The 15,209-nt window shown below is 40.2% G+C and overlaps 2 protein-coding genes across 3 annotated transcripts in view; one reads left to right on the top strand and one right to left on the bottom strand.

The window, feature by feature from the left end:
- The window catches only part of LOC124140510 (frizzled-5-like), a 120,047-nt gene extending 108,636 nt beyond the window's left edge, over positions 1 to 11,411 (bottom strand). The window contains exon 1 of the mRNA XM_046508117.2: positions 11,292 to 11,411. The gene's annotated coding sequence lies outside the window, so the exon portion shown is untranslated. The remainder of the gene's footprint in view (positions 1 to 11,291) is intronic.
- LOC124140512 overlaps positions 1 to 15,209 on the top strand; it is a 64,909-nt gene that overhangs the window by 1,320 nt on the left and 48,380 nt on the right. Inside the window, exons 2-3 of one of the 2 annotated variants that reach the window (XR_007218055.1) lie at positions 5,185 to 5,318; positions 11,351 to 11,671. Coding sequence is in view for 1 of the 2 variants with exons in the window: in XM_048381755.1 (XP_048237712.1) it covers positions 5,185 to 5,318; positions 11,351 to 11,368 (152 nt within the window). In the remaining variant the exon portion in view is untranslated. Of the gene's footprint in view, positions 1 to 5,184; positions 5,319 to 11,350; positions 11,672 to 15,209 lie in introns of those variants that run through there. The other variant, XM_048381755.1, reaches the window with a different exon arrangement.

The following is a 15,209-nucleotide window of genomic DNA, read 5'->3' as shown; positions in this document are numbered from 1 at the left end:
TGTGTGATGGTAGTGGTGATGTGTACTGCTGGGTGATGGTAGTGGTGATGTGTACTGCTGGGTGATGGTAGTGGTGATATGTACTGCTGGGTGATGGTAGTGGTGATGTGTACTGCTGGGTGATGGTAGTGGTGATGTGTACTGCTGGATGATGGTAGTGGTGATGTGTACTGCTGGGTGATGGTAGTGGTGATGTGTACTGCTGGATGATGGTAGTGGTGATGTGTACTGCTGGGTGATGGTAGTGGTGATGTGTACTGCTGGGTGATGGTAGTAGTGATGTGTACTGCTGGATGATGGTAGTGGTGATGTGTACTGCTGGGTGATGGTAGTGGTGATGTGTACTGCTGGGTGATGGTAGTAGTGATGTGTACTGCTGGATGATGGTAGTGGTGATATGTACTGCTTGGTGATGGTAGTAGTGATGTGTACTGCTGGGTGATGGTAGTGGTGATGTGTACAGCTGGGTGAGTGATGGTAGTAGTGATATGTACTGCTGGGTGATGGTAGTGGTGATGTGTACTGCTGGGTGATGGTAGTGGTGATGTGTACAGCTGGGTGATGGTAGTAGTGATGTGTACTGCTGGGTGATGGTAGTAGTGATGTGTACTGCTGGATGATGGTAGTGGTGATATGTACTGCTTGGTGATGGTAGTAGTGATGTGTACTGCTGGGTGATGGTAGTGGTGATGTGTACAGCTGGGTGAGTGATGGCAGTAGTGATATGTACTGCTGGGTGATGGTAGTGGTGATGTGTACTGCTGGGTGATGGTAGTGGTGATGTGTACAGCTGGGTGATGGTAGTGGTGATGTGTACTGCTGGATGATGGTAGTAGTGATATGTACTGCTGGGTGATGGTAGTGGTGATGTGTACTGCTGGGTGATGGTAGTAGTGATGTGTACTGCTGGATGATGGTAGTGGTGATGTGTACTGCTGGATGATGGTAGTGGTGATGTGTACAGCTGGGTGATGGTAGTAGTGATGTGTACTGCTGGATGATGGTAGTGGTGATATGTACTGCTTGGTGATGGTAGTAGTGATGTGTACTGCTGGGTGATGGTAGTGGTGATATGTACTGCTTGGTGACGGTAGTGGTGATGTGTACTGCTTGGTGATGGTAGTGGTGATGTGTACTGCTGGGTGATGGTAGTGGTGAGGATGGTAGTAGTGATGTGTACTGCTGGGTGATGGTAGTAGTGATGTGTACTGCTGGGTGATGGTAGTGGTGAGGATGGTAGTAGTGATGTGTACTGCTGGGTGATGGTAGTAGTGATATGTACTGCTTGGTGATGGTAGTAGTGATGTGTACTGCTGGGTGATGGTAGTGGTGATATGTACTGCTTGGTGATGGTAGTGGTGATATGTACTGCTGGGTGATGGTAGTGGTGATGTGTACTGCTTGGTGATGGTAGTAGTGATGTGTACTGCTGGGTGATGGTAGTGGTGATATGTACTGCTGGATGATGGTAGTGGTGATGTGTACTGCTGGATGATGGTAGTGGTGATGTGTACTGCTGGGTGATGGTAGTGGTGATATGTACTGCTGGGTGATGGTAGTGGTGATGTGTACTGCTGGGTGATGGTAGTAGTGATATGTACTGCTGGGTGATGGTAGTGGTGATGTGTACTGCTGGATGATGGTAGTGGTGATGTGTACTGCTGGATGATGGTAGTGGTGATGTGTACTGCTGGGTGATGGTAGTAGTGATGTGTACTGCTGGGTGATGGTAGTGGTGATGTGTACTGCTGGGTGATGGTAGTGGTGATATGTACTGCTGGGTGATGGTAGCGGTGATGTGTACAGCTGGGTGATGGTAGTAGTGATATGTACTGCTGGGTGATGGTAGCGGTGATGTGTACTGCTGGGTGATTGTAGTGGTGATGACATAAGGAGATGCTGCACTGTTGGATGGTTCTGGTCTCGAGGATAGTCTCCACAATGGCAATGATGGTGGTGATGATTGTTCCAATGTTCTAATCAAAAGATCACAAATAAAACAGAATGTCATTAATGGTTTCCTCATGTTGTTCATGGTTTGTCCTGTCCAGACTCCATTATTTACAGACCGCCATCATAAAGTTGGAATATTGCTGACTATGTCATTAAGCAACAAACAAACAAAACATTCTTTATGACAATGAACCTGTACCTTCTCATATACCTTAATTGTTGTACCAACAAAATAGGTGTTAAATAGTGTCATTTCTATGCAAGGAAGAAAATAAATTTATACTTTTTACAATCTATGAACAGTAATATCAGTGTTTTCTATTTTTGCCAACCTATTTGCCAGCTATAAACAGAAACTCTGTTTAGAAATATTTAACTCAGATAAGAGGTATACTCTTTTAACCTATTATAAAAAAACAAGCCGTCGGTGTCTCCCACAATAAAACTAACATGTCAGTTTTTCTTTACCATTTGTGTTAGTAATTGTTTTTGAGCCATGCCAGAAAAAAAGAGCAAGACTTTTAGTTTTTATCATCAGAGTACGAAAGATGGGATGAAATCATGGCGATGTACTTAGCATCCTGTAAATGCTTGGAACAACCTAATGCACGTTGAATTATCTACTTTTGAATCTTGTATGTGTGCACCAGACGCATAAACATATTAGTGTCTTGTGTGAAACCAGAAATGAGGATGTGTTTCTTGTCTAAATACAATTAATGTTGGACTAACTCTCCAGTTATTCAACATTTTGCGATAAGCATAATTATTTGAAAGCTTTACAGTGTCGTAGTGGAATGGAAGTGGGAATATTGAATCCTCTTTATGATAATGGTTATATTATGCAGTATATATTGTTAGTTGAAACCTGATGGTGAAGTCATTAAAATAAAATAGGAGCTACATGCACACACCATTTATTTCATTTTCTGTAAAACATGGATGTATGCATCAAGATACATTTTCTTTCTGCACAGCATGGTGTTTTAAGGAATCTTGTAATTGCCTCACATGATGTAAAATGGTGGGGTTAGATAAAACGCATAAATAAGACTTTGAGACTGACAAATGAGTTCATGGCTGTATCTGCCCTTCTCCAGTTTCAAATGACTTGAAATTAATGTGAAATATAACTTTTCCCAAAGCAACATACCAGCATTTATTTCATTTTTTATGAGGGTGTGTATAAATAACATGCATGTATCAGACAGAGCATATTTTCTTTTCTGGCAATGGGACAAACTATTTTATATTAAAATTTTCTTGGAGGTGGATGATGGAAGGGAGGGGGGGGAGGGGGGTGTACAGGAAAACCTGAAGCAAAGTTGTTGTTATTATTATTATTATTATTATTATTTCAAAATGTTTTTTGCAAGTATTGGTCCATTATTCAACAAAGCATAATGTGAATGATGGTACTTTTTCATCTTGCAAACTGGATTGAAACTTTGTTGCACCACATGCAACATGGATATCTTGATTCCAAATTTCAAATTGTCTCCAATATATCTATCAAAAGGCTTGCATCGAGCCTACAATAAACTTAAAAAGAAGTGAATCAGTCGTAATGTTAAATGTAACTTGATTATGGGTTGATAAAGATGTTTATCATACCTCCATGACCGAATGGTCTGATTGGTTCAGGTGATCTTGATAAAATACTGTGTATCCCGCCTTGGAGGGAAATAAATTTCTCAGCAGGAGAATAAATCCCTTATACCCCACCCCAAACATGTCTGAGAGGCAGAATAATGTCCTTATATCTCACTTTGAAGCAAAAAGTCACACGCTTTTCTCCGAGTCAATGTAAGTCATGTGACATAGCAGAAGTTAACCTCAGCTCAATCGAACAGCTGTTTTCTATCAATTTTAAAGTTGTTTTAATTCATTTACAGTGTCATATTAAAACATGTTTACTCCCGGCATAAAACCTAACACGGGACTCCATGTATCCCTCTTGATCCTGCTTCAACTTATATGGTATTGTACAATCTTATATGTCAAATTTACAATGTTATTTCACAACACCCAGAAATACCATGAAATGCTATACGTCATTGCATATGATATGGATAACACTCGCAACATCAATGTCTAATAGGACTATTTTTAATTTTGTTATTGCAAATTCATGAAAACCATATTTATCATGCTAAGGCCCATGTTCTTCGGGATCACCGGAGGTGAGGCTTCAATGTAAACACTTTGTACCTTCCTCGATCTCTGATGCTTATACAGGTGTAAGAAATATATTTTCAGATCTAGATTTTGTTGATGCACATGGTAGATGTTATGTAAGAAAGTTATTGAGCAAGTTGGAGTGTTTAGGAATGATATTGGACTTGCGTGTAATATTCATCAGGTTTTCAATACAGTAATGATTAACCAAACACAGCCTGATGTAGGGAGATTTCAAGAGGGTTGTATGGCTAAAGTTTTAGCACCAAGGCACTGTTGCACACTGTTGTTCTGATTGTTACACGCCTCCCGAGAGAGGGGATTCTGGGTAAGAGTATAGGCTCCCAGCAACCTTTGCTTGTCGTAAGAGGCGGCTAAATGGATTGGGTGGTTAGGCTCAGTGATTTGGTAAATTGCATAACAATTCCTTGGATTGATGCTCATAATGTCAGTCACTGGGTTGTCTGGTCCAGACTTGTGTATTTACAGACCACTGTCTTGTATCTGGAATATTGCTGATTGCGGCATTAAAGGACAAACAAACAAAAAATCTTGTGAGGGGAAGAAATATTCAGGCATATTTCTTGTCTTCTGGTAAATGATAAAACGGTTATGAGGCTTTGGATGCATTAATATCAGTTTGGTGTTAAATATTGACGGGCTAACTAAAAAAGCCTTGAAAATGACAGTTGAAGCCTTGAAAAGGCCTTGAATTTTAGTGTTCCACATCTGTATGAAGCATGGGTATGGTGCCCACAAACCTAGAAATATAATCAGCGTAAATTTGGGATTCGAACCCATGTCCATAGGTTCCTGGATCACCTAAGGGATGCAACTCTGCAAAGTCACTGGGCCCCCAAGCTCAGATAGTCATTTTCATGTGACTAGTGACCAAGCAGAAGTTTCTGCTTTTGAGAACATTTCTTCTTAAACATATTTAATTGCTTTTGTTTTAATTCTCAGAAACAATGGCCATGTTCTTAATTCTATTGCCAGGAACAAATCACTTTTCCTCTGTGGTAACAACTTTCCTACTCGCTCTTCCAACTCTAGGGACCTTGTTGGTTTGTGAAAAGAAGATCCTTGAACCATTTCCGAGAAGAAGAACAAGGGGGGACAGTGGAGGGACAATGGAGGGATGGACAGATGACAGACACAGGCTAACAGAGATATTCTGTCCCAGTGAGGTATAAAGTTAAAAACATCTGTTGCCTCTTGTTTGTTGAGAAATTATGACAGGCCTAAAGAACAATGTATGTTTCAGTTCTCATTACAAAGATTTCAAAGGTCTGTTAGTTGGCGGTCGATTTGTTTTTACGCATATTTGAAAATGCAACTGAAGTATATGGGGGACATAGTTTTTACCTTGAATTAGATAAGATTGTCAATGAGGAGGCTAGAATGAGGCAATAAGAACCATGTAGAGGGAATATTTGCTTCTATCTTGTTATTGCCAATGTTGAATGTTTAAAAAGTTCTTTGTTTGCAAATTATTGTCACCCAATCATGTGAAAGAAGACTGTTGAGGAGCTATGTCATTGGGAGATTCAAATTACAATTGGGAGATTCACTTTAATGTGCCTCGATGAGTTTGATTTGATGGGACCCCCAACAAAGACGTCATTGCTAATGGATGGGGTCGACATGCTCAGTGGCTTGGTTGATGGCAAGGATTATTGCTCATAATTTGAATCATTGGATTGTTTGGTCCAGACTTGATAACTTTGCTGATCCCCATCTGTTGCTGAGTGCGGCATAAAAAAACACTAGTAAGTCCAGTAAGGTGTCCACTGTCCCTTAAGGTGACCAATGCCCAGTAAGGTGGTCATCTGTTTTCCGGTAAGGTGGCCATCAGTGTCCAGTAAGGTGACAATCAGTGATCAGTAAGGAGACCACCACTGTCCAGTAAGGTGTCCACTGTCCCTTAAGGTGACCAATGTCCAGTAAGGTGGCCACCACTGTCCAGTAAGGTGACCATCAGTGTCCAGTAGGGTGACCACCAGTGTCCAGTAAGGTGACCATCAGTGTCCAGTAAGGTGACCATCAGTGTCCAGTAAGGTGACCATCAGTGTCCAGTAAGGTGACCACCAGTGTCCAGTAGGGTGACCACCAATGTCCAGTAAGGTGGCCACCAGTCTCCAGTAGGGTGACCATCAGTGCCTAGTAAGGCAACCATCAGTGTCCAGTAGGGTGACCACCAATGTCCAGTAAGGTGGCCACCAGTCTCCAGTAAGGTGGCCATCAGTGTCCAGTAAGGTGACCATCAGTGTCCAGTAAGGTGACCACCAGTGTCCAGTAGGGTGACCACCAGTGTCCAGTAGGGTGACCATCAGTGCCTAGTAAGGTGACCACCAGTGTCCAGTAAGCTGACCATCAATGTCCAGTAAGGCAACCATCAGTGTCCAGTAGGGTGACCACCAGTGTCCAGTAAGGTGACCATCAGTGTCCAGTAAGGTGACCATCAGTGTCCAGTAAGGTGACCACCAGTGTCCAGTAGGGTGACCATCAGTGCCCAGTAAGGTGACCACCAGTGTCCAGTAAGCTGACCATCAATGTCCAGTAAGGTGACCACCAGTGTCCAGTAAGGCAACCATCAGTGTCCAGTAAGGTGACCACCACTGTCCAGTAAGGTGTCCACTGTCCCTTAAGGTGACCAATGTCCAGTAAGGTGGCCATCAGTGTCCAGTAAGGTGACCATCAGTGTCCAGTAAGGTGACCACCAGTGTCCAGTAGGGTGACCACCACTGTCCAGTAAGCTGACCATCAATGTCCAGTAAGGTGACCACCAGTGTCCAGTAAGGCAACCTTCAGTGTCCAGTAGGGTGACCACCAGTGTCCAGTAAGGCAACCATCAGTGTCCGGTAGGGTGACTATCAGTGCCCGGTAAGGCAACCATCAGTGTCCAGTAAGGTGACCACCAGTGTCCAGTAAGGTGACCACCAGTGTCCAGTAAGGTGACCACCAGTGTCCAGTAAGGCAACCATCAGTGTCCGGTAGGGTGACCACCAGTGTCCAATAAGGTGACCACCAGTGTCCAGTAAGGTGACCATCAGTGTCCAGTAAGGCAACCATCAGTGTCCAGTAAGGCAACCTTCAGTGTCCAGTAAGGTGACCACCAGTGTCCAGTCAGTTGACTATCACTCATCAGTAAGGTGACCACCAGTGTCCAGTAAGGCAACCATCAGTGTCCAGTAAGGTGACCATCAGTGTCCAGTAGGGTGACCATCGGTGATGTGAGTGAGTGAGTAGGGTTTTATACCACTTTTAGCAATATTCCAACAAGTTCACTACAGGGGACACCAGAAATGGGCTTCACACATTGTACCCATGTAGGGGGTCGAACCAGGGACTTTAACATTATGAGCGAATGCTTCAGGCAGATTAAAGGCTTGGGATGTAAATATTAGAGTTGTCCTAAGATTTGTACAATTCCTGGCTTTACCACCTATCTAGAATCATCCCTCTGAATGATCTTTTATGTACGTTGGTAGTATTGTTCCATCACCATGCACTCCTCAGATTACAATCAAACCCAGACTCTTTTCTTTGCAAGCAGACACCCTGCCCACTTAGCCCTCACATTGGCATTATTATCATAAGGCTTATCATACAATCACATTGATCATTCTGTTCAGCACTACGGCAATGATGTTACAAAAATTGCGAAAAAATTGCGAAAAACTTACCTTCAAACATTCCTCAAGACATATTTACAGAGAAATGCCAAGCAATGAAAAAGATTTTATTGTGATTATTTTTTGACAATGAAAATAACTTCAGTAGGTATTTCTGTGTTGAAAATTGTCTGACACAGTGTTGTTTAAGAAAGGCTGTCCAAATAACAAAGCATCCGACATGTTTGGATTGGTTTTTTTAAGTTACAAGTATTTTTCAAGGAGGCATTGAAAGAAGGTAGGGTATAGAATGGGAAACAAAAACATATTTTGTTTAGCCTCCTTTAAAAAATTGCCACATAAAGCATGGTGTTCTTGAAGGATGCCACACGCGTCATTTCCAGGCAAGCTCTGATTTATGCCTCCCTAGATGCTCGGCAGACGCAGTCGAACTACACCAGCAAGGAAGCCACATAAATTAGTCCAAGACACCACATAAATTAATTAGTGTAACTGCCTAAACAGTTACAGGGGTATTAACTTTGTCAAGACATTCACATCGTTTTTGTGATGTTCCACATAGCTAAATTCACATTCTCACTGCAATTGCGAAAAATAGTTTTTAGATCTGTTAATTGAAACAAAGCAGTAAATAAAATAGGACTTGATTAGTCGGGTCCTTTCATCACATTCACTTAATGTGTGTGTAACAGATTCAAATTTGCAAGAGCTTTTTCAAAATGGATTACATTTCTGAATACTGCTTTCCTGAAAACTTAGACTTTCTCCAACTTTCAACTTGAACAAAGTACAAATGCATAATGTTTAGATTTATCAGTTTCGATGGTAGGTTGGCATTATTTGTCAGAACTGGGCGATACGAATCATGTTTCATGTTAAAAATGAGAATTGTAACAAGTGTGATTAATTTCGTTATGCTCTTTTAAACTTGACCTCACTTGACCTATCATCTTACCCTAACAGGCTTTCCTTGGTCTCACCAGGGACTCCCTCATTATAACACACATTTTGGGAATCATAACATGATCTTTCAGGACCATGTTCACCTTATAGTGAGGGACTGCACGTTTGGCATTTAATCGGAAAAAGTTGATTCCTGACCACAAACTGTCTCTTGATCAAAGAGGGCTTTTAGGAAACAGTTTTGTTATAACGGAGGGTTATGTTTTTAGATTGAAGATAAAATAGAGCTGATTTTTGAAGGGTGTCTAGTTAACAAAACACTCAGTCGGTAAGAATTTTACAAGGTGCACATATAGAATTGGCACTTGTTTTTTTGACTGGATCTCCATGAGAACAGCATGCCAAAAGGGAAGTGCGATTATGCTATATTTACAAAATCTCACATTCATTTAGACATTTTTGGAGTTGATTGTAGATACCCTGCGAAACTCATTCTGATAAAACTTGTCTGGAAGTGTATCTTACATTGGAACAAAGTTCACATGTCTGGGGGAAATTTGATAAAATGGCCCCATTTGGTGATAAAAGGCACAAACTTATGTATGTTAAACGAACTACGTTTATAACAAACTAAAATTAGTGGTCGTTTTGAATTTGTTTTAACCGTAGTTAACTGTATTTAATCACAAAAGAAGTGCTAAACGTGTTATAAACTCTTTCTGTATCAGCTATACTGAATATACCATATAGTCACATTTGTATCTTTGCATCTTTCTTTCAAAATGTGAAAATAATGTCCAATATAACCAATATCTCATTCACGTGTCATTCAATCTTTCAAAGTGGGTAGGCTATGCGCACCTTTTTAAACGAACACCTGGTATCATCACTGTTTGATAGTAATTCATAAAAACATGCTCATGATACAGTTGGAATCATCGACAATGGACTCTTTTTTTAAGTAGTTTCTTGTAATTATGGAAATGTTTTTTTGTCACACTTATGTACATGTATGATAAATTATTATTATTATTAATATTATTTATGGTACATTTAAACTGATGTCATTTAAGATGAAGAAAAATGAAACACAAATGTTAAAACGATATTTAAAGAATCAACAAGGACACTGTAAAACGTCATAACTTCCTGTAAGCATTTGCTAAACATTTATCAGTGACAATTTATAGCGTGAAATGCATTCCAGAAAAATACCTTTTCTTCTTGAACAAAATAACAAAGCAATTTTTTCAACACATTGAGGCAAAAACTCTCGAAACGCAAAGGCTTGTGCTACTTAATTCAATGTATTGTTTGAAAATCCATATCATTTGTATCTAATGGGTTGTATTTTGAAAAAAAATCCCTTTGTACTCCCGCCATGGGAAATCGCAGGAAAATGGAATACTTTGCTTGAGCTAAAAACATGTATGTTTCCAGAAACCAACATGAAAAACTATTTGATCAAATCCCAGACATTTTCATCAGACCTGTTGCCTTTTTTGGTTAAATTGTGAGTTTTCTTTGAAAAAGGGTGTTTTTTTCTTAAGTTAGTAATGACATACTCAGTTAAGTACTTTTTTTAATTATTATTTTTTAAGATAAATGTAAACATAACAAAAACACCTTATCAACGAATCTTTTAAAAACTCTACTTTTACATCATTCTCGTGTAGAGAATCATCCACCAGAAATGGAGATAATACAACTTGAAACATTTAACTTTCAAATATGAAAAGCTAAACGTAAACTTACAATAGGACCTAATTGTAAACCTACAATAAAATCTAATCAGTCAATTTTCATCCAATGAATTTATAATGACTTTACCTTTAACTTTCCAATCCAATTAATGAACTGACCATAAAAATATAATGAGACTTTACATTTGATCTTGAAGTGCTTTTTTTAAGCCGGGCCTCTTGAAGTTAAAGATTTGTTTAATGACGTTATAAATTAATTGAATAATCCTCGTCCTGTGTGGGATTTACTTGTCTTTCCAAAGTGAGGCTCAAATTGTCTTCGCTAATGTAGGTGCCATTAGCAGGCAGCATGAAAAACATGTGCACTGGAGGAATCCGCCGCCAACCAACAGCAGATAATTTACTTTTTCTGTTCCCCACTCACTTCACGGGTTCTACAGGATGCATGCAATTTACTTAACACGCTTTTGGAGTAACTTAAGTTACAAAATAGTATATTCACTTTAAGTGACCCTGCTGTCAGCTTTTTCATGAAGAGTCACACATGTACATTAAGTCCTAAATGAAAAAATTTAAATATTGAATTTCAGATTGAATGCTTTATTACTGGTTTGAGTTTGAATTCTAATTACTAAACGTGTCAAAGGAAATGTTTAACCCCACAAAAGTAGGTACTTCTGTTTTGCAGTTTTTGTAAAAAGGGTTCCAACTCATTTCCATGTTAAATCCTGTTACACCATCCCGTTATCGCCTCTTCGTTACGATGATGGGGGTCTTGGTCTACATACTTTTATACACTGAAATCTTATATCACACTTGTTTTAAATAAAGTATGTATCTTTAGAATTGATTTTGTTGAAAATATAAAGTTGATTGGTGTCTGAAATGGTTTGAACATGACTCAATTCTAAACACCTACCTGTACAATAGATTCACACTGCCGCAGTAATCCAGTAATTCAGCGTCTCTGTTTTTCAGACTGTCCAACAGACTTGAAAAGCACAAATTTGATTGAGAATGGTTGAAAGCCTAGAAAGCTGAGAGCATCAGCTGATGACATCTGCTGTTGTCTGCTGCTCGTTCTGTCACAATAAATACACAAACTGTCGTCTGCTACACAGACCTGTGACCGTCTGCCATTGTCGTCTGCTTCTGTTGCCTTTCAAAGCTTTCAAAAAGTGATGTCGCTTCACAACTTGGAACAAGTTTTGACTGAAGACTTTCGAGAAGTTTATCCTCCCTTCACCAGTGTCGTCTGCTTGAGTCTCCAGCCTCTCTCCCGCTACCTCTCACGCCTCTGTAAGTACAAATTTTGTCCAATTACTCTCGGTGGGTTCTCCGAGGGGTACCAACCTTCCTTGTGTCGGTTTTCATAGAGCTAGTATCTAATCACTTGTGATAGCTGTGCCGTGTCAGAGCACAGCACATTTCTCATCCTCTCTCTCCCAGCCCGACCCACTGCCTCACACACACATAATTAACTTGTTATAAGATGCCAAGGACTTCCACCACCAAACAGCCAACATTATCACACAGATGTACACCGAGTCTCCATGTCTTTCCAACCTTTTGGCAAGCGTCAGTACATGTCATATACCTCACTGTAAACTAAGTATTCCTTCCCGGGGAAGAACTACCAACAACAAATTCCAACGATTCTTCTTTATGTAAGAATTTGAGCTCAAGTTAGACCTGTCAGGCTGGCACGGAGCTTGTTACCTCTCTCTGGTCCTGGACAGGATTAATATCTCAGAAATTGTCTTGCATTAGCACAAGTTGGGCCAAATTTGTCTGTAGACACAGTTAGAGTTAGGCTGATGGAACTTCACAGTGGAGTTTGCAGCTCTGAGGATTGTAGAGGTGGTTAACTATGTAAACAATGAGATGACGGACAGATCCTAGCAGGGGGCTCCTCCCTACAACTCAGCTTATCTCTCCACGGTGCCAGAGACTCTTCTCAAATATAGAGTCTCTCATGTTGGCTTCTGGAGATTAGTTTTATGAAATATGTTTTTTATATATTGATGCTTTATCTCACGGGTTAAGTGTTACCATATATTAATGATTTTTTTACATGACATTTTCATGCATTTTCATCCCGGAAATGAGGTTTTTAGAAAGCATGAGGTTTGCTTCCGATGAATTTACAGATGCTTCTGAGTTGATTTTTGTAAGTTATTCATAACGTTGACATGCCATGCATAGAAGCTCTGCACATGGAAGAAATCCTTATTCAACTTTAGCGCTGAGGAAAATATAGAGTTCGACCATCTTTCTTAGATTGTTTTTCGAACACCTGGTGTCATCACTGATTTTCAATGATCCATTTATCTAATTTTCACCACGATTTTGCCTTTTATGCTCAATGGAATCTGTTTCGGCAGATAATTGAGACTGGTTATTTATTCTCTGGCGTTAACATTCCATATATATGGTATAGGTATATATGTTGAGACAGTTCATTGTGATTGATTTAATTCATGTTGATAAAATACTACCATATAGTCAGGCAAACACAACTCATTGCTAACCATCATTATTATTGCTATTTTGAACACAAATATAACTTTTGCTATGTTTAATATCTTTTGTTTCAGATTGGGCAAGAACTGACAATGGTAAAAATAATGATACTGCTCATTCTCATGTTAACAGCGGGGGGCATGGGTGGCCTAGTTGTCTTAAGGCGCAGCGATTCGCTGTGAAGAGTTGCATCCCTTGGGCATGCCAGAAACCTACGATTGTGGGTTCGAATCCCGGTTCTCCCCGATTATGTTTCTAGGTTTGTCAGCACCATACCCGTGCTCGTGGGTTTCACCAAAGTGGTAAATGTCTGTGACCTGCATCACTTCAGGCTTTCCTCCCACATTAAGCTGACACACCGTGATATAACTGGAATACTGTTAAAAGTGGCATTAAACCCAACTCGCTCACTCATGTTAACAGCAAAGGCAAAGAATATGAGGCAATCATTTGGTGATGTCAGATGGTCTAGTGGTAAGTGTGGTAACTTGTAATGCTTTAGGACCAGGTTCAATTCCCTAACTGGGTTGACATTGTGTGAGTCTTTCGTTGTGTCTCCTCCCTACCAAAAGCTGATATAGTATACTTCCCAATAGAAATGAAAGAAAACCTAAGTTTTTTTGTATGACTATTGTTAATCTGTCATGGCTGGTGGGTATTGCAACACACAGCCTTCAATTGTGGGTGTTCTTTAACTTCTTTTGCGACGTATATATACATGTTGCCTCCAACGAGTGCTTCAAAACTTGAGTTCAATTCCCTAAGTTGGTAGAAATGGTGAAAGCCTTTTTCAGTTTTCCCTTCCAATAGCAAAGAGAGTGCATTAGCGAAGTTGATTTTGAGGGTATCTTTGTGGGTGGTTCATGACCCCATCATGTTCAGGACCAGGAACCTGTTCCACAAAGTGTTCTTAGCGCTAAGATGCTTGTAACTCCAATACTATGACATTGGCTTACGATCGCTTTGTGGAACCGGGCCCAGGTATGGAGGCATGGGTGGCCCAGTCGTCTAAGGCGCCTCTAAGGGTTCGAATCCTTTGTTCACCCTGGTTGTGTTTCTAGGCTTGTCATACATCTTCTCATGGGTTTCCTCAAAACTTGCATCGATTTGGGCTTTCCTCCCACATCCTGAGGTAGATGCCATTGGTGATATTACACTAATCTGCAGCTCCTTCAGACTTGTGGTTCCACTAGACCCTCTTGAGTTTTGCTTGTCTCAGACTAACAGACTAGTGGCCGTGTCTATCCATGACATCAAACTGACATTCTGTGATATAACTGAAATAGCAGTGTTAAAACCAAACTCCCACATCCAATCACAGAACGGACAGAAACTGAAAGAATGTCCAGGCTAATTTTTTGAAAAATGCAGAACTCATTCCTTGAGTTCACTTCCATTAGCTAATGTGGAGACTGTAGAATAGCTATGTGGTTAGTGTGTTGATTCATGACACTCATGCACCAGGTTCAATTCTGAAAAGGGTATAAATGATGGCACTCATTCTTGGTGCTTCTCTGGGTATTATACAGTGTAGGAGGCACGACATGAAACTGACTCCTGTGACTTTACACAAATTGATATCCCATGCAATTAATTATTATGACTTGTACCACTTCCTGTGTGTTATCCGCTGAACAATTGACTTGCCTTTGTATGTATTTGTGACAGGTGCACTGATGGGGCAGGATAAGCTCACCTTTCATGAACACTGGTATCATCACTTTTTGATAGCGATTCATAAACACAAGCTCATGATATAATCAGAATCACACAATGGACTCTTGGACAATGGATATTTCTTATAATTATTGAAATGGTTTTGGTCACTTTTGTTTACAGACAAGTTGTACCTGGTGGGATCCCAGTTTTGAGATTTCCATCCTCGACCATGTCAGACTTAAACAAGGATGCTGCCAATTAGGCCTGGCCTGTTTGATTGAATGCAGTACCCCGACAACACTCTTCATGTCTGCTAACCCGAGTTTCATTATCTACTTCAATCTGGCACTAACTGGTTCACCTCTCTAATTGGAGCCAGGTACACGATGATCTCTGTAAATTAGAACCATATAGAAGCAGATCACACTGGTATCTTTCGACAATTGTGGGTCTACTTGAGTATATATTTCATGTTTAATTGAGTTACAATATTCATCTTCAAACTATATATTGTCAGTTGCCAGAAATAAATGGCAATCTGTCATCTTGCTCATATTTTACACATGACCCTCTTAAAAGTTGTATGGAGCTGAAATTCTGAGGCAAATGATTTTTTAACTGTTGTTAGGTCCCTTAAGCAATTTTTTCAGCTAAA

Source organism: Haliotis rufescens, unplaced genomic scaffold (assembly GCF_023055435.1).
Source record: "Haliotis rufescens isolate VD_foot unplaced genomic scaffold, xgHalRufe1.0.p SCAF_4, whole genome shotgun sequence".
NCBI lineage: Eukaryota > Metazoa > Mollusca > Gastropoda > Lepetellida > Haliotidae > Haliotis > Haliotis rufescens.
This window is presented reverse-complemented; position numbering and strand designations above follow the sequence as displayed.